Below are 27752 nucleotides of genomic sequence, written 5' to 3' on the forward strand. Positions count from 1 at the left end.
CGCACCAGCCGCACCCGCGTTCTCCGCACCAGCCGCACCCGCGTTCTCCGCACCAGCCGCACCCGCGTTCTCCGCACCAGCCGCACCTGCATTTTCATTCAAATTGTTAATATATATGACAAACTACAGAGAATCAGCACCAATCCTTGTGAGACAACACTGGTCACAGGCCTCCAATTTGCAAAGCAACTCTTTACTATCACCCTCTAATTCCTCCCAGTAAGTCAAACTTGTATCCAAATGGATAGCTCACTTGGATTCTATGTGATGTCACCTTCTGGACCAGCCTGCTATGCAGGTCCTTATCAAAGGATCTGCTGGTCCATGTAGAAAATATTTACTGCCCTGCCTTCATCAATTCTCTTGTCACCTCAAATTTGGGCAGCATGTTTGGCATAGTGGTTAATGCAACACCTTTACAGTGCCAGTGATCAGGACCTGGGTTCGAATCTTGCGCTGTCTGCAAGGAACTTGTACGTTCTCCCCGTGTCTGCGTGGACTTTCCCTGGGGCCTCCTGTTTCCTCTCACTGTTCAAAAATGTACCAGGAGTGTAGGGTGGCATGGACTCGTGGTCCAAAATGCCCTGTTACTGTACTGTATATCTAAATTTAAAATTTGTGAGACCCTATTTCCCATGCATAAAGCCATGCTGACTATCCCTATTTAGTCCTTGTCTTCCCAAATACAGATATTTTCTGTCTCTTCGCCTTACCTACAGTATGGATGTAAGGCCACCAGTCTGCAGTTTCCTTGTTTGTCCTTGCAGGTCATCTTAAATAATGGCACAACATTAGCCACCTTCCAGTCTTCAGGTACATCACCAGTAGCCCCAGCAATTTTTTTTGCCTTGCTTCCTACAGTGTCCAGGGATGCACTTAGTCAGGCCCCAGGGATATATTCACCTGTATATTCCTCAAGGCCACCAACTTGTTCTCGTTCATGATGATGTATCTCAGGACATCACTGTTCTCTTCCCTGAACTTGTTAACTTCCACAGTGAATAAAAATGCAAAGTATTCATTTAATTATCTTCAATAGCCTCTCACAGATGACCACACTGGTTCTTTCCCTGGTTATCCTGTCATATGTTATCTGTCAAGACTATATTGGATCCCACTTTTGGCCTCTTGATTTCCTTCTTGGCGAAATAGCAGTTTGCATGTACTTTTCACTGCTCATGATGCAATCACTTCTGCACTGGGGAGACCAAGTAAAGATTAAGTAATAGCCTGCATTCAGTTTGCAGCCATGACCAGGAGCTTCTGATAGCCTATCACTTTAACCATAGTTTTCACTTCCCCTCTGACCACATTGCTTTGACTTCTTTTGTTGATTCAGTGAATCAACAAGCGTGAGGGAGTGTCTAGTCTTTCCACTGGGCACTTTACATTCAGTTCAGCAACTTTAATCTAAAGCTGCTGTTGGTACCAACAACATGACTATCAGTAGTTATGGGTTGACTCTGTAGCTGTCATTTATACTTTCTTTTAACCCATTATTTGTTTCTTTACCATGTCACTGTTTTGAACCCCAGTCTCTTTTTTATTATCTAATCTCTCTTGCCTCCCACAGTTAATGTAGAAATGTTTTCCTGTTCTTCCTGTCAACCTGAACAAAACCTGTTGTATCCAGTTCTGATGACAAATCTGCAGTGCTGCTGAATGTACTCGCATTTTCTATTTTTATTTCACTTGTTTAACAATAACATTTATTTTGTACTAAGTATTGGTGCTCACTGTATAACTACTGCAGAGTACAGGTCTGGCATGGTGGTGAGATACATTGGCAGTGGACTTGAACATAATTGTATGAAATTTGACTACAGAAATGGTGGACATGAGTTTATTGGTGTATTATACAAGGGTATTCAAGCGCTGAAGAGCTGGCTCTGAATGGGCAGCTCTTCAGCGCTTGACGTCCTGCTTTGCGGAAACTGCCAAAATGTTTGGCCTGGAAGTCAGCCTGAAGAAAACTGAGGTCCTCCATCAGCCAGCTCCCCACCATGACTACCAGCCCCCCCACATCTCCATCGGGCACACAAAACAGTCCACCAGTTTACCTATCTCGGCTGCACCATTTCATCAGATGCAAGGATCGACAATGAGATAGACAACAGACTCGCCAAGGCAAATAGCGCCTTTGGAAGACTACACAAAAGAGTCTGGAAAAACAACCAACTGAAAAACCTCACAAAGATAAGCGTATACAGAGCCGTCATACCCACACTCCTGTTCGGCTCCGAATCATGGGTCCTCTACCGGCATCACCAACGGCTCCGAGAACGCTTCCACCAGCGTTGTCTCCGCTCCATCCTCAACATCCATTGTAGCGCTTTCATCCCTAACGTCGAAGTACTCGAGATGGCAGAGGTCGACAGCATCGAGTCCACGCTGCTGAAGATCCAGCTGCGCTGGATGGGTCATGTCTCCAGAATGGAGGACCATCGCCTTCCCAAGATCGTGTTATATGGCGAGCTCTCCACTGGCCACCGCGACAGAGGTGCACCAAAGAAAAGGTACAAGAACTGCCTAAAGAAATCTCTTGGTGCCTGCCACATTGACCACCGCCAGTGGGCTGATAACGCCTCAAACCGTGCATCTTGGCGCCTCACAGTTTGGCGGGCAGCAACCTCCTTTGAAGAAGACCGCAGAGCCCACCTCACTGACAAAAGGCAAAGGAGGAAAAACCCAACACCCAACCCCAACCAACCAATTTTCCCCTGCAGCCTCTGCAACCGTGTCTGCCTGTCCCGCATCGGACTTGTCAGCCACAAACGAGCCTGCAGCTGACGTGGACTTTTACCCCCTCCATAAATCTTCGTCCGCGAAGCCAAGCCAAAGATACAAGGGTATTATACTGATAGAGATTGGCCAGAATACAAAATTAATCTCTACTACATAGTGATAGATTTGATACTCAAAGGTGTTAGTAAGTTGATGGAACAATACTGGTGGATTTCTTAATGTCTAACAGAAGTGAACATAATTTTGGGATGTTGGCCTATTGGCCTGTCATTGTATAACCTTGTATGTACTGTTTTTGGGTGCAAGCCTGACTCTGCAGTACTAGTGAAACAGTTAAGTGTATAAATACCAGGGTAACTCTTGCCAAGACAAATTTATTGTCATCTAATTGCACAAGTACAACCCAACAAAACAGTGTTTTCTGGTCCTCGGTGCAAAACAAGCAGACACACAATCAGATATAACACACATAAAGACAAATAATACATATGCAAGGCAAGCATTCATATGTACCAATAAAAAATAAATATAGAGTCTTGAATGGTTAGTGTGAGCAGTTCCTTTCATCATGTAGTGTTCTCACTGCCCGTGGGATGAAACTGTTCCTCAGCCTGGTCGTGCTGGCTCTGATACTTAACACTGTCTTGTGCTGTGAAGATCTTTCATTTGTACCAAACAACGGAATTGCCACTAGATAAAACGCTATTGGGTACAGAACTATCATTGTTTAAACCTGAGGTACTTTAATGGTGGCCACAGATTAATCTGATCTTTAAAAAATATTTTATTGTTTTTTTCCATAAATATCAAAGAGTGTGTGTAAACTTTTTCTTACAAAAAAAACCAAAACAACTTATTCTCCCCCTCACTTTTCACAATATAAATCCACACACCATCATGGCTCACAATTATGTTGACCATTAAAAAAAAATAAATAGTCTCAATATGGGGAAGTCCCTTGCATTTATGCTACAGCAGCATTTATTATTGTCCTTTTTATTATTGTAGTTATAATTATAATTGGGCTCCTATATGTTCCAAATATGGCTGCTATATCTTGATAAATATGACATATTTGCTCTTTAAGTTATATGTAATTTTATTACACAAAACTCAAAATGGTCAACCAGTTTACCTATCTCGGCTGCACCATTTCATCAGATGCAAGGATCGACAATGAGATAGACAACAGACTCGCCAAGGCAAATAGCGCCTTTGGAAGACTACACAAAAGAGTCTGGAAAAACAACCAACTGAAAAACCTCACAAAGATAAGCGTATACAGAGCCGTTGTCATACCCACACTCCTGTTCGGCTCCGAATCATGGGTCCTCTACCGGCATCACCTACGGCTCCGAGAACGCTTCCACCAGCGTTGTCTCCGCTCCATCCTCAACATTCATTGGAGCGCTTTCATCCCTAACGTCGAAGTACTCGAGATGGCAGAGGCTGACAGCATCGAGTCCACGCTGCTGAAGATCCAGCTGCGCTGGGTGGGTCACGTCTCCAGAATGGAGGACCATCGCCTTCCCAAGATCGTGTTATATGGCGAGCTCTCCACTGGCCACCGTGACAGAGTGCACCAAAGAAAAGGTACAAGGACTGCCTAAAGAAATCTCTTGGTGCCTGCCACATTGACCACTGCCAGTGGGCTGATATCGCCTCAAACCGTGCATCTTGGCGCCTCACAGTTTGGCGGGCAGCAACCTCCTTTGAAGAAGACCGCAGAGCCCACCTCACTGACAAAAGGCAAAGGAGGAAAAACCCAACACCCAACCCCAACCAACCAATTTTCCCCTGCAACCGCTGCAACCGTGTCTGCCTGTCCCGCATCGGACTTGTCAGCCACAAACGAGCCTGCAGCTGACGTGGACATTTACCCCCTCCATAAATCTTCGTCCGCGAAGCCAAGCCAAAGAAAGAATTTTATTCTTAGGTATGCAACTACCATATTTTTATGCATATAATGCACATGTTATATGGATATTTCACAAACTAGACACCTCCCCACGCATACATGTGTGTGTGCGCTATATGAGAATATTTTTTACATATTGAAAGAATGCACACAATTAATAGCGGGCATGGGAAAGCCAAACTGGTAATTTATAGCGGGCATGAGAATGTAATAGTGCCATTGAAAGAGTGCATAATTTACATTGGCCGTGGGAAAGGCTCACCGGCAATTTATAGTGAACGTGAGAAGTTATAGTGAGTATGAGATTATAATAGTGGCATTGAAAGAACGCGCACAATTTATAACAGGTGTGCAAAATTTTGATTCTGGGAATATCTCCTTGTACTGAATTCCATGGTATTCCTATGAACAGGACATTCTGGCTAGGGCAGTGCACCTTATCAATGTTAATTACCCAGACCCATCCCTGAGGAAAGAGATTAACATACCAAGTAACTTTGATTTGAGACAACATTAGAATTAAAATCTTGCTTAACTCTAAAGCCTGTCTTTGATCTATTTAAAGCTTGTTAATGTGTTCTGGCAGGATATCCTCTATAAAATGGACGATTGACTCCTCTGGGGGAAGTTGATTGGGTGTTAACTGTGGGAGATTAGCTGTGGTACATACTGGTGTGTGCTTTGTCTCATGTCCCATTTAAATGCAAATTGCTTTTGCTAGTCGGAATTTTGCCTGTGTGATTATATGCTTGTGCACATTATACAAAAATATTTTTACACAATTTATGATTTTCTGTGCATTATATGCATGTGCACGTTATGTAAGTGAAAATATGGCATTCATCTCAGCAGTCCACTATGCTATTTGAAGTTGGGAGTTGGATTTCCACTGCTAAGCCTATTTTAACAAATGAATTTTGGAATTTAGCTAATTTATTGCTTATTTCAATAAAGTTATCCTTGTTAATATTTCAGTAATATCCTACCAGAAAGGTCTCGCCTTCATACACAACCATGTAGCATGTAAAAACATTACTATTTCTATCCCCACCAAAAACACATCTCTGATATTTCAGATTTTGATTTATGCAACTTCTGTGGTGTTAGATATAATTGGTGTAGGAAATTATTTTGCACTAATCCGTATCTTGCATTTATAATTGATGTTATGCTATCCAAACACCAATCAGACCATCATCTTTCCATTATTACAACACTTGATCCAATAGATCCAACTCCCATCTTTCTCTCTTGATCTCTGTAAACCTGGTTTTGTACTTTCATTCTGGAGAGCCTAGAACATCTTTGTTATAAATTTAGGTGTATTCCCCAGCCAGACCGCTTGTTCCATTTCACTAATTTCAGGTGGGGCAAAGTTTGGCCCCCATCTTTCTCTCAGGAATGATCTTAGCTGGAGAAAACAAAAGTAAGTCCCATTAGCTACTCCATATTTATTTCTTAATTGTTCAAAAGACACAAGTGGTCCATCCACATAACAGTCATCAATATATCTTATTCCTTTGCCATACCATGAATTCAATATTTTATTACCCAGATTCATAGACAGCAACACATTTTTACTAATGGTGTTCTTAATGATATACCTACTTTTTTCCTATACACTCATTTATTTCTTCCCATATTCTAATTGTATGTATTAATATAAGGTTATCTATATTTTTTGTTATTAACTTAACATTCCACTTGTAAATAAAGTCCTTCACTATCCTCTCTTTTATTGAATTGAATCCCATTCAGATCCAAGAGCGGCGACTGTCTTCTTCAAAGAAGAATGATATAAATCTTGCTTGTGCTGATCAATAATACTTCTTAAAATCCGGAAGCCTACATACTCCTAGTTTATAATCCCATGTTAGCTTTTCCAATGAAATTATCAGCACTTTGTTATTCCATAGGAATTGTCTTATAATAATTACTTAATAATTTAAAGATATTTTTAGGTAGTGCAATGGGCAATGATTGAAAAAGATACTGTAATCTTGGCATCACATTCATTTTAATACAATTTACTCTTCCCACTAAAATAATCGGCAAGTCTTTCCATTTCTGTAAATCTTTCTCTATATTTTCTAAAAGTGGAATGTAATTAAATTTATACAAGTTCTGTAAATTATTTTCCATCATTATTCCTAATTATTTGATTCCATCTGTCTTCCATTTAAATCTTCTACCTTTGATGTCTTTGATTAATTACATTGTATTGGTCAGTATATGATAATTGCATTTCATCGAGTTAGATCAGTGATGGCACATGCCTTTTGCTGGAAAATGTTGGGATTTGCTACCTTCTGGAATAAGACTGTCGCTGTACACTAGGAAACTACATGTTTGTACATATTGTAGAACACTAATATCCTGTACTATTAGACCATTGAATAACACTGGGATTTTCTGCCGGGTAACAAAAGTAAATGACCATTGTATCATTGCATCTTGCTCTTCTTGCTTCCAGTTTGGTTCTGGAATGGCTAATGAGCACAATGTGGGAATTGCAGCTTCTTTCAGAGATGGGTTAGGAGCTGATTGTAATTTTTTTTATGTGCATATGCAAACTTTTAAATTCTAAATGCCACCCCAAATGCTCCCATTGCACTTTGAGCAGTCATGGATGAATGGTTCCCCAGAGTGCATTTCTATGGGGAAGCTTTGAGCGAATACTTCCGTTGACTTCTTTATCCACTTGGTAATCTCCTACAATGAGTTCAGAAGTGTGTGTGTGTGTTTCTGGTGTCAGGATGTGAATGATATGGTCTGCTTCAGTGCTGGGGATGTTGACCTTGCAGAGGAAGCTGATGTTGATTCACTTCCCATTCTAAAAGATCTTGGAGACAGAGTTGATGGTGTTTTTCCAGGGACTTGATGTGCCTGTTCATGATAGTTCTGGTTTTGAAAGTATATAGGCTGAAAGAAATCACTTTTTCCCAGTAGACCATGATTTTATGCCAGATTTGAGAAACTGCTCTTCAGATATACTTTTCCTTAATCAAGCAAAGGCTGTGCTTCGGCATTGAAGGCAATAGTGAATTTTATCATTAGTAGGCAGTGCTGATGAGTCCATCACTTTCTCTGCTCTGGACTCCTTTTCTCCTGGACCTAGCAAGTTTAAAGTTTCCATAGCCCTTGCCTTCCACCCTTTGTAATCCCTGTCACTTTTAAAGTAATTTGAATAGCAGAACACACCTTTAACTCCCTCCCCTTTTAACATTCCAAAGGGACCATTCCTTTTGCAACTTCCTGATCCACCCTCCATTTCCATGAAATATCCATCATGTGGCACTTTTGTATCCAACTCCATGGATGCAACAGTTCCCCATTTTTTTCTATTCCCCATTTCATTATTTAGCAATCCAAGCAGCCCTTCCAGGTGAAGTAGTGATTCACTTGCACCTTTCCCAAACTGGTATATTGCATTTGGTATTCACATGTAGAGTCTTCTATATCGGAGAAACCCCATGCCGACAGAGTGACTTATTTGTACAACACCTGGATTCAGTCCACTAAAACAGCTCTGAGCTTCCTGTGGTCTGCCACTAATTCACCATCCTGCTCCTGCTCAGTCTGTGACCTTCTGCACTGTTACAATAAGACCCATGGTACTCGCTGTCCTCCTATGTCTGTGTAACGTGGACTGTGTATTAAAGGCATGCAAGACAGCTCAACTATTTTCACATGACTTATCTTCACAGAATATTAGGTATCAGATGGCAAGACAAAGTATCAGACACTGAAGTTCTCTCTAGAGCAAGTCTACCATCAGTCCACCGACTGCTGTTGAGAGAACTGATCTGGTGGGCAGGTCATGTCATCCGTATGCTGGACGAGTGCACACCCAAGCAGCTCTGTTTTGGGGAACTCTCTGCTGGTGGAGGCTCGCATGGAAGGCAGAAGAAACTTTACAAAAACCCACTAAAGGCCTCCCTGAAGTCACTTGACATAGTCACGACCACCTTGGAAATGCAGGCACCAAACCGCCCTACCTTTCGTGACCTTATCCACACAGGCTGTCAAGTGTACAAAGCACAGGTCCATAGCATAAGCACAAGCTGCGCAAATCCAGAGCCATCAGTGCAACAGCTTCAGTGCCTGCACATGTCTGCCTAACGCATGTCAGGACATTCTGTGCCCGAATTGGCTTGACCAGTCATCTTCGCACACACCGCATCCAATCTTAAAGCGATTCATGGTGTCAAGGTCTTTAATCGACAATGATGGACAAACGACAGTAAAACTCAATATGAGCTTTAGGAATAGGACCTTGTCTTCTGCCTGGGCACGTTGCAGCCTTATGGGTTCAATATTGAAGACATGACACTTTGGATTGGCAGTTCTGATAATGTAAGACATTCATCATATTAGTACATCCTGCCCTGCTGGGCATGCCCTACACTTCTACGTTTTGCAACTTTTGTATTCCTTTGTGTTCTCTCTTTAGCAGCCCTCATTTCATAACTTGTTTGTTTCTTTGTTCAAATTTTCTAGCTGTCCCTCTTGGCAATTTGCAGCTTGCTCCTGCAACAACCCTGGCCTTGTGTGATGAGAGTGATTCCCTGTGTCCTATCCATCCCTCCACTATCTCTAACTTAAAACCAGTTGTTTTTCCATTTCCAATAGTTTTTGACATGAAATTTAAATCTCCCTTTCTACAGATGTTTCCTGACCTGCTGCTGTTTCCAGTATTTTGGGTTTTTTTTCCAGATTTCCTGTATCTGCATTTTTATTTACCAATGGCTATGTTTGTCAATGTTTGATGCTGAAGTCCAAGACTTGTCTGCCATTTTCTTGCTCCCCATTTGCTCTCAGAGAGTCTTCTGCACCTGACTGCATAATTGGTTACACAAGTGAGAAGGTATGCTCAAAACATTGAAGTCTAGGAACCTTAAAAACCATTAATTATCATTATTATTATTTAATAAAATATCTAATGAGATCTAGACCATAGAAATGGAAACATGGTATTCGGCCTACGATGTCTGCATTGAGCATGCTACCCAAATTAAGTTAGAATTTTGCAGCTTGCACAATACACATCCCTCCTTTCTCTTCATCTTCTTTGGCTTGGCTTCGCGGACGAAGATTTATGGAGGGGGTAAAAAGTCCACGTCAGCTGCAGGCTCGTTTGTGGCTGACAAGTCCGATGCGGGACAGGCAGACACGGTTGCAGCGGTTGCAGGGGAAAATTGGTTGGTTGGGGTTGGGTGTTGGGTTTTTCCTCCTTTGCCTTTTGTCAGTGAGGTGGGCTCTGCGGTCTTCTTCAAAGGAGGTTGCTGCCCGCCAAACTGTGAGGCGCCAAGATGCACGGTTTGAGGCGTTATCAGCCCACTGGCGGTGGTCAATGTGGCAGGCACCAAGAGATTTCTTTAGGCAGTCCTTGTACCTTTTCTTTGGTGCACCTCTGTCACGGTGGCCAGTGGAGAGCTCACCATATAACACGATCTTGGGAAGGCGATGGTCCTCCATTCTGGAGACGTGACCCACCCAGCGCAGCTGGATCTTCAGCAGCATGGACTCGATGCTGTCGACCTCTGCCATCTCGAGTACTTCGACGTTAGGGATGAAAGCGCTCCAATGGATGTTGAGGATGGAGCGGAGACAACGCTGGTGGAACGTTCTAGGAGCCGTAGGTGGTGCCGGTAGAGGACCCACGATTCGGAGCCGAACAGGAGTGTGGGTATGACAACGGCTCTGTATACACTTATCTTTGTGAGGTTTTTCAGTTGGTTGTTTTTCCAGACTCTTTTGTGTAGTCTTCCAAAGGCGCTATTTGCCTTGGTGAGTCTGTTGTCTATCTCATTGTCGATCCTTGCATCTGATGAAATGGTGCAGCCGAGATAGGTAAACTGGTTGACCGTTTTGAGTTTTGTGTGCCCGATGGAGATGTGTCTATCACCACCTTTTCTGCTTTCTCCAGTATCCTTAGTAGCCCATTTCATTCACCCACCACTCTCTGTATGTGGACGTGGGGGGGGGGGGCACCCCCCTCAATTTAAACACACATCCTCTGGTATATGACATTTTACCCTGGGATAAAATTTATCGCTTTCTATCTATACCGTTCATAATTTTATAAACTTTTATAAAGTTATTCAATATTCCAATAACCATATACAAGTATACCCTACTCTACAAATACTTGAATTCAGAAAATTCACTTTTATGAAGAGAGCAGTGTTTACTTTTCCAAAAGGATTTGAATGGATTTTGAATGGCTGTTCAGCTTTTACAAAAATAGTCTCCAATAGTTGTGAATGGATGTTCACTTTACGTTGTTTCAGCTTATGAAAGGTTTCATAGCAACCCTCTAGTTTCGTAAAGCAGGGTGTACCCATTTAAGGACATGTGATAGTCAATGCCATGTAAAAGTCAACCCCTCTATTTTTGCCCCTCAAATCTCATGTTTCCCATATATCACGAATAAAGGCCTACCCACCCCCCCCCCCCCCCCCCACCACACCATTGTAGCCCAGACTGCTTGCTCACTGTAGGTCCCCAACACCACGACTGTGGACTTGCCTAGGCCCAGGCCGACTGCCCGTCTGAACTCCCAACGCCCCAAATGCAGACTTGCTACCCGTTCTAGGCTGCCCACCCATCCGAATCCCAGACACAAAATGACGCGTACTTACTTTGGTGAAAAGTAGTATACGTGTAATAGTCGACTCCCTAAATTTGTCCATAAAATTCAACTATATGGCATCTCCCAAATGGTTCAGGTCTTTTGGCTGCATTCCATGTTTTCATGATGCTTTGTGAGGAAAGGGTGTGGGATAGGCAGTGTCCACCACTTACACATCCTCTTTTCCCCCTCTTACCCATTCTTAATGCCTCACAGAAAGTCACCCTCAATGCTTTTTTTCCCCACTCAGATTAGAAACCACCCATTTTACTAAATGAATGACAAGTTGACAAGCATTTTCTGGTCTGGCTGCCTATATTTGTTCCAAGATTATTTGCATAATTTTCTTAACCATTGGAATGGTTTATCCGACAACTGAGTTCCCCAGACAGCATGTCTCTGTGACAAGAAATTACTATAGTTCTGTTAGTTAACAATATATAACCAATATGCTCCATCAGAGTTTTGTAATATCTTTTTTATTTATGCCCAAACCAGCCTTGGCTTTTATTGCACCTTTGCTTTTTTAAAATTGTTTCTGTGACTGGGTTATACTTCTTACATTTCTGATAATTTTCAATGGATTGTCAGCTCATAACCCTTCACAACCACATCTATCCAATACCAAAGATTTTGCTAAAGCAGCTTTGGCTAATTTGCATCTTCCATATGCCTACTTCTCAATTTTCATTCTACCTTCAAGTGATACTCATCATGGAATTTTCATTTCTTGTTTATTATTTCAGCTTGTAATAGCTCCTGATGCAACACAGTGCAGTAACCTTGCTCATTATTGGGTTCTGTGTGATCACCAGTTCCATGCAAAATAAACTGACCCAAAATAAATCTCACCTTTCATATCTCCCAATGCTTTGATTCCTTTTTTTTAAAAAAAAAAGTTTGGATTCTCTGGATTATTGCTTTATTTGCTGTAATTAATCTATGATTTAGGTTCAGCTTTTATCTGTCTTTTGTGTTGAACAATTGAGAATATTTTGGAGAATGACAGAATTAAAGATATTGACTGAAAGCAGGAATAGAAATCAGGCAAAAGATTAGCCATAATCTTATTGAATGATGCATGAGGGACTGATCGGATTAATCATAAACAAAGATGCTAGAGAAACTCAGTAGGCTATGCAGTATCTATAGGAAGTAAAAGGTAACTAACAATTCAGGCCTGAGCTTTTCATCAGGACCCTTTCCTGTGTTTCTCCAGCACATTTGTGTATTGAACTTGATCCCAGTATTTGCATATTTTCTTGCATTTATGAAGTATGGTTCTGACGTTTCCCATCCATCCTTGCATTGCTAACAAATTTGACTACAAATCACCCAGGTTGGATAGAGTTGCAGTTCCAGCAGTGGTCCCAGTGGCATCCTATTATTACCTGGTATGTTTGCAAATAACTGATGAGGGGGTGGTCAATGCACAAGAGATACAAAACAAAATATTGGAATGTAAAAGGAGAAAAAAAACAAGAAAGATGAATGGAATGTATAGATTTTTCTTTTTCCATGGTGTCTTTTTTAGCCTGCAGCTGGCAATAAAGAGATGTGTTATATGTCACTGTATCCGCAACCTTTTAACTCTAGCTCCAGTATCCCAAGGAAGTGCCAAGGTGCCGCACTTCTCTCTGCCTGTTGTATTTCTTTCTGCAAACTTTTTGGTTCACTTTAATGCCTTCTAAAGGTGACAGCTCTTAAAATCTGCTCCTTGTATAAAGACCAGGCCAGAGAGAGTAACTGTGTTCATTTGAACTGCTGATCAGTACACTGGATTGTATTGAGTGATCAAAGTTGGAAGCATAGTGGACCAGGAGGCATGATTTAATAATGAAAGCTAGTTCTTTCAGGGATGGTTTGGAAACACTGTTTGGAAATAACCTACAAAGTGCAAGTGATTCTGGTGACATTTATTTTAAATCAGTGGTTGATAGGTTTTTTATGTGAAAGGTATTGATAAGATAAGCTGGGCCCTATCAAAGCATTGCTTTTGAATGGAGGAGCAAGCTTGAGGGGCTATATTATTTTATGCCTGTTATCCTATGTTCCTTGATTGGAAAATACGAGAGCATTTGTAAGTCCAGATTGATATTCTGGAGTAACATATCACTGAGATTATGGTACAGCATTGACTTACATTCCCATCATTGCAAAGTGCTTTGAGAGACTGGTTCTATCACATTTGAAGTTCTGTTTGCCCATCACCCTGGACTCTCATCAATTTGTCTCCCATATCAACAGGTTGACTGAGGATTCCATTTCCACGGCACTTCACTCTTCCTTGATCCACTTGGACAACTCCAACTCTTATGTCAAAATGCTATTCATTGACTTAGTTCAGCATTCACTACTGTGATTCCCTCCAAACTGATAGCCAAACTTTGCCAGCTTGGTATCATCTCATCCTTCTGTAATTGGACTTTCTGACTAACAGACCCCAATCTGTTAAGTTAGGCAATCTCTTCTCTTTTCACCTACGACTGCATTCCTGTGTATGGTTCTAATTCCATAATCAAGTTCACAGACAACACCATGGTGGTTAGCCTGATCAGAGGGGATAATGAGATGGCCTATAGGGATGAGGTTCACTATCTGACCACGTGGTGTGCCGACAACAAATTGGCACTTAACACTCAGAAGACCAAGATCATTGTGAACTTCAGGCATGCTGGAAGCCACGCTCATGTCCCTATTTTCGTATGTCACTGTATCCTCAACCTTTTAACAGAGTTCCAGTATCCCAAGGAAGTGCCAAGGTGCCGAACTTCTCTCTGCCTGTTGTATTTCTTTCTGCAAACTTTTTATTGACTGGAGTGAAGATTTTCCCTCTTTGGTTCAACTTTAATGCCTTCTAAAGGTGACAGCTCTTAAAATCTGCTCCTTGTATAAAGACCAGGCCAGAGAGAGTAACTGTGTTCATTTGACCTGCTGATCAGTACACTGAGTTGTGGTAGAACGTGTATCAAGCTTCACATTCCTTGGTGCCCACATTTCCAATGAACTCACCTAGTCCCTGAACTCTTCCATCCTGATCAAATAGGTGCCTTTATTTCCTGTGGAGCATGAAGAAAGTACACCTCTGTCCCAGGATATTGATGGATTTTTACTGCTGTACCATTGAGAGCACACTCATCTACAGCATCTCATTGTGGTATGGCAATTGTCCCGTATCAGACTGTAAAGCACTTCAGCGGGTGGGGAAAACTGTCCATCGAATTATCGGTATTTAATTGCCCACCATTGAGAACATCTATCAGGAACGCAGTCTGGGCAGGGCGAAGAGCATCATCAAAAATGTATCACACCCAAACGATGGACTTTTTATTCTTTCATCCATCCAGTAGGCGCTACAGGAGCTTTTGTTATTGAACCAGCAAGCTCAAGAAGAGCTTTTTTCCTTGAGGCTGTGACCCTGCTGAACCTTAAATTCCAGCGCTGAGTGATACTGCCCTCACATTGTACTGTCAGTACTTTAATAATTGTTTCCTTGCTGAATGCATTTGTTTTATTTGCAGGTAGTTATTTGTATAGAGCACTATTTTTTTAAATTTCTGGTTGGATGCTAATTGTATTTCATTGGTTTTGTATTTTTCTTGGCATAAGGACAATAAAAGTTGAATCTATTCTAATCATCCATTCCCATGTCTCTAGCAGCCCCCTCCCCCCCCTCTCTCTCTCTCTCTCCATCCCTTTGACACCCAGTTCTGGCCTTTCCCTCTCTTGACCTTTTCATTTCCAATTGCTAATGTGACATTAACTTTTTTTCTTTACGATTACAATCTCACTCTCTTCGAAATGCACAACATCACATCCACTTCTCACCAACCCAGCCTCATCATCAAACCCATAGATACAGATGGATGTTGCAGCCACCATTTTCCAGAATTTGATCACATCAGAGATCTTCTCGGCCTCCAACCTGATCATACCCCAACCCTGCCCTGCTATTTCTACCCATGATCCACAAACAATAATTCTGTTCCTGCCTAGTCTTGCTCTAGCAAACACTTCTCTTCATGTTATTGACTCAGTCTTGCATCCCTTTGTCCAGCTCCTTCTCATCTATATCCATGACACTTCTGCCATCCACCACTTTGACAACTTCCAATTCCCTGATCCCAAGTACCTTGTCTTTAGCACTGACCAATTTCTGCATAGATTCATTTCTCCACTGGAAGGTTTTGGGGCCTGCTACTCTTAGAAGAAAGACCCCCCCCTCTAGACTCTCGCCTACTTGGCAGAACTTGTTCTTAACCTCAACAGCTTCTCTTTTGAATCCTCTGTTTTCCTACAAATCAAATATGTAGTCATAGGCCCTAGTTATGCCTACTGGTTACTGGGAATAGTCCTTATTCCAGCTGTGGCACTATTCTATTATTTCACTGCTACGTTAATAATTGCATTGGCACTGCTTCCTGCAACTATGAAGCTCATCAACCTTATCAACTTAGTATCTGCTTCTACCCTGTCCACAAATTCATCTGGAATATCTGACACGTTTTCTGGATCTCTATGTCTCCATCTCAGGGACAAATGATCCTCTGATATATATTATAAGCTCTGACTCCCTCAGCCATAGCTCCTCCCACCATGACTCCTATAAGGATGCCATGTTCTCGGTGCCTCCTTCTCTGCCACATCTATTCTTGGATGAAGATTTTGGCTTTCAGTTATCCTCCACCTGTGGCTCACTTTCTGATGCTGCTCTCACATATATTTTCTGCAAGTCTCCTCCCACTCCTGTTTTCCCCCCAAACTGAATAAAATAGAGTTCCCTTGATCCTTGTCATTCATACCACCAGCCTCTGCATCCAGTTCATCATCCTTTGCCATCGTTGTCAGAACCAGTAGGATCCCACCACCAGTTATATCTTGAATGAACAATGAGAAGGTGAAGGGATGGGTAGCATCCGTGGGTAGAAATGGTCAGTCAATGTTTTGCATCAGGATCCTTTTCTCTTTCCTACCCCTCTTAACTTCGTGACTCCCTGTTGCATTTGTCCCTTATCACCATCCCTCCCAATCTGCAACTGAATGAGGTGTCTACAACCATTCAGAGGCCTAAACAGTCCTTAAAGGTGAACAAGAGTTTCACATGCACCTTCTCTGATCTTGTCTGTTGCATTTTGTGCTCTTTGTGAGACCAAGCATGGACTAGGCATTCTCTACTGCTAAAAGCAATTTAGAAGAACAACATCTCATATTTTGCTTGGGTAGATTGTAAATTTTACAACTTTGGGTAACCCAATCCCTCCTGTCCAACCTGCTGTTCTCATCCTTTGTTCATTGTTATTATACTCCTCTTCTTTACCCCTCTTCTCATTGCCCAGATTCTTCTTCCTCCCTTATCTGGTTCCATCTGTATCAGTTCATTACCCATCATCATCATTCACCCATCATCAACCTGGGTGTTTACTCCCTTGGTTCACCTTTCCTAACGCCTTCCTCACCTAGTTCCATCTGTCCATCATCCTTCACCTATCCTCTACCAATCTCTTATTTCTTCCACTCTAACCCTTCCCCTACCTGGCTCCATATGCCAGCTTTTTTCCCCCCATGTGTTTCCATCCATCACTACCAGCATAAGTCTAAAGTGAACTATAGTTGCTATTATCAAGCAGAAAGGAATCGAGTGCATTGTTTTCAGAGTAGTTTCTCTTATTATTGTAACTCAGTTTGTCACAGTAACAAATGAGTATCTTTATCACCCATGTGAGATAATAAATAGTGTTAATTATTTTAGAAAGAGCTCAAATGTTTTCTGAACTTGAATGAATCTAGGATTAGAAAAGCCTCTATCCCAATTCTTCAAGTAGCTTATTTGAAGCTTGGGATTACATCATCTGCTGTTGTTATGAATCTGTCAGGACTCAACAATGGAAGTTGGAGGTTGGCATTGTAGAGCACGTGTAAGTGCTGGAAGATACAGAATAATTACTGTACCACACTGGTCAGGGCAGACAGGGCAGGGCGTAACATTAGGTACATCATATTGCTAACTTAAATAAAACATTGCTGTAGCAGGCCATACAGCACCTATGGAGAGAAATGGACATTTGATATTTCGAGACTTGGAGTTCAGTTCTTGGTGCAGGTGGGTTACTGTATGATACTGGCATATGACACTGGTAAGTTAAGTTTATTATCATTCAATTGTATTAGTACAATCTGACGAAACAGCATTCTCAGATTCTCGGTGCAAAACATGCAGACACAACAGCCAGACAAAACACACATATGTACAAACAATATACATGCAGGACAAATATTAATATCTGTCATTTAAGAGAAGGTTGGATGTGTACATGGAGGTGAGGGGTTTGGAGGGTTATTGGCAGTGAGCGGGAGGTTTGAGCTAGTGGAGTTGTTCTAGTGAACCAGTGCGGACTCGAAAGGCTGGTATGGCCTGTTTCCGCTCCGTAAATGGTTATATGGTTAATGGTTATATACAAATAAATAAATATTGTTTCATGAATCTGAGAGTCTTGGATGGTCAGTGTGAGCAGTTCCTTTGGCCGTTCACCATTCTCACTGCCTGTGGGAAGAAACTGTTCCTCAGCCTGTTGGTGCTGGCTCTGATCCTCCTGGATCCCTTCCCTGACGTGAGCATCTGAAAGATGCCATGTGGAGGGGGGAAGGGGTCCTCGATGATTTTGTGCGTCAACTTCGGCCAATGATCCCAGTGGATCTTGTTGATTGTAGGGGGTGGGGAGGGATTCTCCAGTGATCCTGTGGATTAACCTCCGATTGTGTCTCTGTAGCAACCGTGCCACACTGTGATGCAGCCAGCCAAGATGCTCTCAATAGAGCTCCTATCTGACTTTGATTATACATTACTGTGGTGTCAATGAGTGCAGACCTGTCCCTGACATACAGGATTAATGAGAGTGGGTTTTTCCACCATATTAACAGGACTTTAATTTAATACTGGTGGAAGCAGGATAATTTTTTATGTGGTTGGTTAAGATCTTCCCATTGAAGTCTGCCAAAGCAGATCCAGTTTATTGTACAATTGAATACTTGATCATATGTGTACAATCCTGAGTTTTTTTTTAAACTTTATTTAAAATTTTATGACATGAATAAAATAAAAATTACATTTAAAGAAATAATAAAAAATAAGATAATAAAAATTAGAATACTACATCATTAAACTACACAAATTAACCCCCCCCAATAATTATAACACAACATTAATCATCTAATTTAAAATTAGTCCAACCCTCCCCCCAAAATAAAGAGTGAAGAATTAATAAACAATGTTGTAAATAAAATAGAAAAAACTCCACTTACAAAAAAAAGGATAAAACTTAACAACAAAAATAAATTACTAACAAAAAAAATCAATACTAAAATAATACCCTTAAACATATATTTAAATCAAACATAATACATGTATTTAACAAATGAAATCCACTTTAAAACTTTCAAATATTAATATCATATATCAACCACATATCTGTTATACAAAAAATCATAATTAATAATACATAAATACAAAATTTCCATTAATACGTAGCAAATTAAGGAAGCAATATTATAATGTTGACTGCACTTTTATCTACATGACAGGAGGCAGGGGATTCAACTAACATTCCAGAGACATCAACATCGAGAGAACAAAAACATCCCTTAGAAAAACAATCAGATAAACTTTTTATTCCCTTCCCCTCCCCTTATATAAAAAAAAAGAAAAAAAAAGAAAAAATCCTGAGTTATTTGAGGCAATTCTATACTTGGAATGAGAAGTTCCAAGTTCCACTGTCGAGACTGGCATCAATACCTTTTCCATTTTCATTTGTCCATTCATTTCATCAGTTATGCTTCGTTGTTCAGCTAGAAGATGTGGAAAATTAAAGCACATGGGATAAGAGGCCAACTGGATTAAAAATTGGCTCAGTGATGGGAGTCAGAGTCGTTAAGGAGGGACATTTCCTGACTGGAGGACTGCGACCAGTGGAGTGCCTCAGGATTTGGTTTTAGGACACATGTTTTTTGTACATACACAAATGATTTGGACAAGGATGTTTGTGGCAAGGTAGTAAGTTTGCTGATGACAAGAAAATGTGTGCTACAGTGAAGAAGGTTACCTGGAATTGCAAAGGAATCTAGACCAGATAAGAAACTGGACTCTGGAATGGCAGATGCATTTAATTTGAATAGGTGTGAAGTGCTGCCTTTGGATAAATCAAACCAGGGCAGGACTGTTTCTGTTGACAGCAGAGCCCTAAAAAGTGTTGTGGATCAGAGGGACCTTTTGGTTCAGGTACATAGCTATTTAAAGATGCCATTGGAGAGTGTTTTTGGGACACTTGCCTTCATTGGTCGAGCGTTGAATGTGTGTCGGGATGTCATGTTAAAGTTAAACATTGGTGAGGCTATGCTTGGAATATTGTGTGCAGTTTTGATTGCCTGGCAATAGAAAGGATATTATAAAGTTGGAAAGGGTATCGAGGAGGTTTGCAAAAGTGTTGATGGAATTAGGGAATTTATCATAGAACATTACAGTATAGGCCCCTCAGACTATGATGAGTTGACCTATGGAAACCTCCACAACAATTTTTCCCTACCTCACACCATTTTTCTTTATCCCTTCCATTTTTCTTTATCCATGCGCCTAGCTAAGAATGTTTTGAGCGTACCTATTGTACCAGCCTCCACTAGCACTCCTGGCAATGCATTCCAGGCATCCACTACTGAGTTTAAAAAAAAACACGTCTGTCATCTCCCATAAACTTTCTTCCACTTGCCTTAAACCGATATCTTCTGGTATTTGCTATTGTCGTTCCAGGAATAAAGTGCTGGCTGTCCACCAATGTTCCTCATAATCTTATTTACCTCTGCTGAGTCACCTCTCGTCCTTTAGTGCTCAAAAGAGAAAGGCTCTGTTGTCTTGTCATCTTTGCTTCTTGTGATGTTCTCAAACCAGGCAATGTCCTCGTAAAGTTAAACAAGAAAGTCTGCAGACTGTGTGATTCTAGTTCAATACACAAAAGTGCTGGAGAAACTTAGCAAGTCATGCAGAGTTCCTTGTGTAGCAAAGATACGTAACCAGCATTTTGGGCCTGAGTCATCTTCAAGTTGTGATGCCAGAATGAACCGGGGAGGGGAGAGGCACAGGCCCTCAGGCAAGAGGTCATAAGTGGAAAAGGATGGGAGGACAGACGAGAAAAAAGCTGGGAACTGATAGGGTGACGTTATTAGATCTCTGAATGGAGATTGAAGCTGGGAACTGATAGGGTGACGTTATTAGATCTCTGAATGGAGATTGAAGCTGGGAACTGATAGGGTGACGTTATTAGATCTCTGAATGGAGATTGAAGCTGGGAACTGATAGGGTGACGTTATTAGATCTCTGAATGGAGATTGAAGCTGGGAACTGATAGGGTGACGTTATTAGATCTCTGAATGGAGATTGAAGCTGGGAACTGATAGGGTGACGTTATTAGATCTCTGAATGGAGATTGAAGCTGGGAACTGATAGGGTGACGTTATTAGATCTCTGAATGGAGATTGAAGCTGGGAACTGATAGGGTGACGTTATTAGATCTCTGAATGGAGATTGAAGCTGGGAACTGATAGGGTGACGTTATTAGATCTCTGAATGGAGATTGAAGGGGTTTGGGAGCTGGAGGAAAGCAGACAGAGGGAAAGGGAAAGAGAGAGATGGGGAGGGGCCTAGCGGAAGCTAGAGGTCGATGTTAATGCCATCTGTCACCAGGTGGAACATTGGGTATTGTTCCTCCAATTTATGGGTAGCCTCGGTTTGGCAGTGCATGTGGGTCTGAGAGTAGGCGTGGAATTGAAATGGTTGGCCATTGGGAGGTCCGTGCAATTGCAGTGTACAGAGCAAAGGTGCTCAACAAATCGTTCTTCCAGTCTATATCCAGACTCTCTGCTGAAGAGGAGGCCACAACATGTGAAGTGTTGCTTCACTTGGAAGGGCTGCTTGGGGCCATGAATGGTGGTGAGGGAGGAGGTGTGGGCGCAAGTGTAGCTCTTCCTGCGGTAGCAGGACACCTTTTCTGAACCAGCTATATCTGTCCTGTTATGTGTTGACCAGAACTGAATGTAACATAGAACTAAATCATAAGAGAATTTAAAAATTGGGCCTATTTTGCTTGGAGCCTCGGAGGTTGAAAGGGGATCTTACTGAAGTCTATAAAATCACAAGGATCAGGGATAAGGTGAATAGTGACTCTTTCCCAGAGTGGGGGGATTCAAGACAAGAGGTTATATCTATAAAGGGAGGGAGTAGGGTTTAGATTCGACGTGAGGGGACAATACTTCACCCGGATAGTGGTGGGCTTATGGAACGATCTATCAGATGGTGGTTGAGACAGGTATGTTAGCTTTTAAAAATTTTTTTTAATAACAACATGAATGGGAAGAGATTGGAGGAGCAGAGGTGTAATGTTGACAAGTGGGTCTAAAGTCCGAGGGCACGTTGTTCGGCATGTATGAGCTGAACCAGTGGCTCTGTTTCTGTGTTGTGGAACTTTAAGACTAGATCCAGTCTAATATATTAATCAACCATTTAACCCTCCTCCTTGGATTTATTTGGGCAGTTTTGGCCTCTTGACAGAGCTGCTGGCATGTTGCCAAAATACTTCAAAGTTGTCTAATCTGATGTCTAAAGCCTTCTCTGTGGTCTGCTGGCAGAATGCCTCAAGACATTCCACAGGGAGACATTCTAAGCCTTTGTTTGAAGCCGAGCTGTTGAGATTGCTTGGATTCCAGGGTAGGTTTAGTATTGTGGTTTTAATGGCAGAAGGCCAGATTTGCATATGTGAGCAAATGTACATAACAAATAACATGGAAAAGTGAATCCTTGAACTCTCAATTTACCACAACAACAAATATAAAATAATTGGGATCCAGTAAAACACGGATAATAGTGGATATACCTTGGATACTGGGGATATGTTTTCCTAAATTATCTCGAGGCCCTTCAAATAAGTGTTAGCATGCAAAACTTGACACTGAACCATTGAGAATACATTAGCCAGATGGCAAAATGTGGCCAAAAAGGTGTCATAATGTAGTAAAGAAGGGTTAGAGAATGGAATTCCAGATTCTAGAGTTTTCAGATTCTAAAGGTGGTGATTAGAGATCTGGGATGTACAAGAATCCATGGCAGGTCTGGAAGATGTTTGCATGTTTATAGTGTGGAATTTGTATTCTCAGTGTGGTGTTGAACCGTGGTATTCAAGTTCCTACAGCAGTTTTAACAGGGAAGGAAATGTCTGCTGCAGAGGTTCTTGTCTTGTAATGGTGGGGTGAGACATATGATTCTGTGCCTCCAATATGGATGCACTTTCCCTCTCTCATTCACTTCTCTAGAGCTACTGTCTAGAATTGAATTAACTTATTTTGCCTTTTCTTTTTGCACAGGTATGGAACATTAAGCAGATGATCAAACTAACTCAGGAGCACATTGAAGCCCTGTTGGACAAGTTTGGAGGGGATCATAACCCACCTTCTATCTACCTAGAGGTGAGTGCAGATCAACACTAAGTTAACCAATGTCATTTCCTTTAGGGCATTGTCTACAATTGGTTGCTGATTGGATTTAGTTTTGTGAATGGAATATTATCATCAAATTGGGAAGAAAAGGTCAGAATTTCTCCTCATGGGTCCACCAAGGGGCTAGAATTTGAAATTACTATTGAGGTCTGTTGGGAAGAATGCTTGCACATGGTACAGTGTTGTTCATGATTTTTGGGCACCCAAGGCTCTATGTCCAGTGACATTTATATTGATTTTGGTTGAGGTTAGAATACTGGGGAAAACGTTCCCTGTTGATCTCTAAAACAACATTTTGTTTTGCATCCACATGATCAGGGACATCCCAACGATGGAACCCTCAACAATGCAACACTCTCGAGAATGCACCATGGCATTGCCCTAATTCCCACGTTGATGTCTCTGGAATGTTAGTTGAATCCCCTGCCTCCTGTCATGTAAATAAAAGTGCAGTCAGTCAACATTATAATATTGCTTCCTTAATTTGCTACTTATTGAAAGAGTAATTTATAATGATCATTATCGACAAACAGTGACACAAAGTAAGATGAGAAGGAAGTTTTGTGCTTTCAAGAGAATTGTTGGTGTATTGCTATATTCAGGTTGGAGGATATTCTGAGACTAATTAGTTTGACTGCTGCTTTTTGTACTCAGGAAGGAAATTTGTAATCTGCAAAAGTGGATGTTTGGAATGTGAAGTAATAGCTAAGATTGTAAGTTTTCAGCTAGTTAGCCGAGAACTAATTGTGTTGTGAAGGATGCTGGAAACAGCAGTTGCTCACCATGGCCCAGGTACGATTTGCCTTGACCACTTTGTTCCAGACCTCAGCACAGCCTTAATTCAAAGGCTGCTTGACCAAGGATAGCATTTATAAAAAAAAACTAGAGGAAACTGAAGTCATTGCCATATCTTTCATAAAGAAAGATTGCTATAGTTGTTAGCGAGCAGATCTCAGGGCACTGCTGTAGTAATTTCTCACCACAAAGTCCAAGGTCCAACCGTCTTCAGTTTCAATGAACGTGCTTCCAACAAAATAACAGTGGTGGAGATATTCTTTGACAATTCTTAAAAAAATGAAACAGCCCATGATTGTGTATAACAAGCCTTGGACAACATTAAGGCATTCGTGCCATTTAACTGCCAGGTAATGATCTCCTCAGACATTACTCAAAAAATTCAGCGGTCTTCTTTCATTGATTTCTGGGGCTAACCATTGATGAGAAGCTCGACTGCACCAACCACAAGAATACCATAGCAACAAGACCAGATCAGAGGCAGGGTATTATGCAGCGGGTAACCCACCATAAAGACTTTAAACCACCATCTGTCTTCAGTAAGATGATGGAACAAGCTCCAGGTTCCTTGATGCATGCATCTCCATTTAACTCTCAAGGGAAAAGTACTCTGGTTGACTGGTGTCTATTCACCACAGGAACATTCATTCCCTCTGCCACTAGTGCACTGTGTACATCACCTTTTTTTAAAAAAAATTCATTGCAGTGACTTACTTGGACTACTCTGACTGCACCTAATACAGCTGTGATCTTTAAAACCAAAATGGGAGGACAGCACCATTGGTAGGCTTTATTCTAAGTTTCACACTGCTCTGATATTGCAGTGTCAATCCTCCTTTGCTTGGTCATAATGCTGTAATTCTCCACCCAAAAGCTTTGTACGAGTATTTTCGCCAGAAGCACTGAAGTTCTGAATGCTCCATTTATGGCATGGCAAGGCCTGCCTTGACTTCCAGTGTCCATATCTTGAAAGATGAATCTATAAAAATGAAATTATTGACCTTTCATCATAATTTTCTGTGGCTTTACAGGTCAAATAAAGGAAAGATTTGTATGCATTTTGTACACAATAATAAAGAGAATCGAATCTTAACAACTTGGAAGTTTAGTGATGGAGCAAAAAGCAGCAAAATTGGGTGGTAGGGATTGTGATAAAATGAAAGGCAAAAGAGGTTAAATAACAATTGCGCATAGTGAAAGCAGGTAGTAATGGAAATTAATCAAATTTTTAGTATGAAGGAAGTATAATTTGGAGAACCAGAATCATCATCTGAAAGGAAATTATCAGTGGTGTTGGAATTTGGAAAAGAAAAATTTTGGGAATTCTCATTTGAAATTGTTGAGCTCTGTACTGAATCTGGCAGGTGATGGCAAGTCAGAAGATGAGGTGCTTTCCTCAAGCTTGCGTCGAGCTTTGCTGGGACAGTGTAAGTGGCTTGGGACACTTGGTTCAGGGTGGATGTGGAATTAAAGTCAGAGTTGACCAGAGGTAGCTCGGGGTCATGCTGGTGAATAACTTGTTCATGGCTTGTACATGGCCATAAATTCTGATAAACAAAGCAGTTTCTTCTCAATGAAGTATTAGTGATTTTGATACAAAATATTACATTGAAAGAATTATAACCAAATTGCTTTCTCACCCTGAAAGGGCATTGGATATTCTGGATGGTGGGAAGGGAAATAAAAGAAAACATTTCTCTGAGAGGGTGATGTGGGAAGCAATATTGAGTATTGCTTGAGATGAATGAAGCAGGGTGTCTGAGAGGGATTGGGTCCATTGGAGGTGTTCTTTTGAATGTGATGACTAATAGCTGAGGAACTGGGAAAGTCTATCCGTTTTGGAAGTTAAAATGTAGAATTGTGGGATATAAAATGGACATACGTGATGATTCATCAGCTAGGGTAGGGGGGAGGAGTCACGTGATGGAGTAGTGGCCGGACGGTGAACTCCAGCCCTCTCCAGAAAAGTCGGGAAAAACAAGAGAAAATACAAAGGCACAGAAATACAAGTTAAAGAAAAGTGAATATAAAGGTGGAAAGAAGATGGAGACAAAAGGAGAAAAATCAAAATCAACGGAAAGAAGAGAGGAAGAGAAGACAACGGAGGAAAAAGGTGAAGGCCTTACCTGTCCGAAGAGGCCCGCTGTGGAGAGAAGACCCCACTACCTCAGGTCGGTAGAAAGAGAACTACAACAATGGCTCACAGAGCCGAGTAAAAGTGCGCAACCGCGCATGCGCGACTCCTCGCGCATGCGCGATGCGCATGAAAAAAAACACACCGATGGGAGGGGGGACCAGCTGGGGAGTCGATCTCCACAGCCGGCAACGACAGCTGCAGAACACCTGCAGCAAGAAGAGACCACAGAAGACAATGGAAACAAGAAAGAAGAGGAGGAAAGGGCAGCAAAGAAACAACAGATGGTCAACCTAGAGGAAGAAGAAGAGGAAGAGGAAGAGTACAGGGAAATAGAAGAAGAAAAGAAAGGCAAGGTAAAGGAGGTACTTGCTCTTGTTAGAGGATACATGGAGTCATTTAAAGAATGGCAAACACAGGAATTCAATGATTTAAGAAGAAGAATAAACAACACAGAAAAGAAAATAAATAAAATGGATATGACCTTAACAGAAATGGGGAAAAAAATGGACAAGATGGAAGAACGGGCAATAGCAGCAGAAATGGAGGTAGAAGACTTAAAAAAGAAATTGGAGGAATCTAATAAAAAAACTAAAGAGACACAAGAATTACTAGCCCAAAAAATAGATATAATGGAAAATTATAACAGAAGAAATAACATAAAGATAGTGGGCCTTAAGGAAGATGTAGAAGGCAAGAATATGAGGGAGTTTATAAAAGAATGGATCCCTAATGCCCTAGGATGTCCAGAACTACAGCAAGAAATGGAAATAGAAAGGGCACATAGAGCATTGGCCCCTAAACCACAACCACAACAAAAACCAAGATCTATTGTAGTAAAATTCCTAAGATATACTACAAGAGAAAAGGTACTGGAGAAGACAATGGAAAAAGTAAGAGAGGGCAACAAACCACTGGAGTATAAAGGGCAAAAAATCTTCATTTATCCAGATATAAGCTTTGAACTCCTAAAGAAGAGAAAAGAGTTCAATGCAGCAAAAGCGATTTTATGGAAGAAAGGATATAAATTTACACTGAAGCATCCTGCGGTATTGAAAATATTTATTCCAGGACAACAAAACAGACTATTCTCGGATCCAGAAGAAGCACGAAAATTTGCAGAACAATTACAAAAATAGACTGAGGGATGAAGACGGGTAATGAGAGCAAAAATTATCACGATTGATATGTATGTGGGTAAAGACAAAAATAGACTAAGGGATGAAGACGGGTAAGGAGGGTAAAAATGACCACGATTGATATGTATGCGGGTAAAGAGGTATAAGAGTGAATAGAGACAATGGGCATATGTGAAAGTATCTGTAATTAGAGGAAAACATAGAGAGTATAGACAAGAATTAATAAGGGAAGGTAATGGAATAGAGAGAATAAGGAGGGAACTAAAAGAGTGACCTTTGTGACATATAAAAAACAAAATCTTTTCGGGGGGGGCTGGGTGGGGGGAAAAGAGCGGTCACTGCAAAATCAGTTGACGCTTGCGAGTGGATTCGCAAATCCAAATGGAGAGGGGAGATGTGGTTGTCCGACAAGGGATAAAGGGCAACTCAGGAGGGGAAGGGGAGATTGGGGATAAAGAAGATAGAAATAGGAGAATAAGGAAAATGTTGGATGTTGTAGGAATGTTGTCTGGTAAAGAGTTGAAAATAAGAAAACAGAAATGGAAAAGGAGGAAAGGTAATGATGGAAAAACGGAAAGAGAAGATAAACAAAATATAAAATGGCTACGCTGAACTATATGACTCTAAATATTAATGGAATACATAATCAAATTAAAAGGAAGAAACTACTAAATTTACTGAAAAAGGAAAAAATAGATATAGCATTTGTCCAAGAAACACATTTAACTGAATTGGAGCACAAGAAATTAAAGAGAGATTGGGTAGGACATGTAACAGCAGCATCGTATAATTCAAAAGCAAGAGGAGTGGCTATATTAATTAGCAAAAATGTGCCATTTAAAATAGAAGAGGAAA

General features: G+C 41.2%; 1 protein-coding gene across 2 annotated transcripts in view; it reads left to right on the top strand.

Annotated features, from left to right (window-relative positions):
• braf (B-Raf proto-oncogene, serine/threonine kinase) overlaps window positions 1-27752 on the top strand; it is a 138198-nt gene that overhangs the window by 6991 nt on the left and 103455 nt on the right. For both annotated transcript variants that reach the window (XM_069903216.1, XM_069903217.1), the window contains exon 2: window positions 22698-22799. In XM_069903216.1, coding sequence (XP_069759317.1) covers window positions 22698-22799 — 102 coding nt within the window. The remainder of the gene's footprint in view (window positions 1-22697; window positions 22800-27752) is intronic.

This window comes from Narcine bancroftii, chromosome 11 (assembly GCF_036971445.1).
Source record: "Narcine bancroftii isolate sNarBan1 chromosome 11, sNarBan1.hap1, whole genome shotgun sequence".
Lineage (NCBI taxonomy): Eukaryota > Metazoa > Chordata > Chondrichthyes > Torpediniformes > Narcinidae > Narcine > Narcine bancroftii.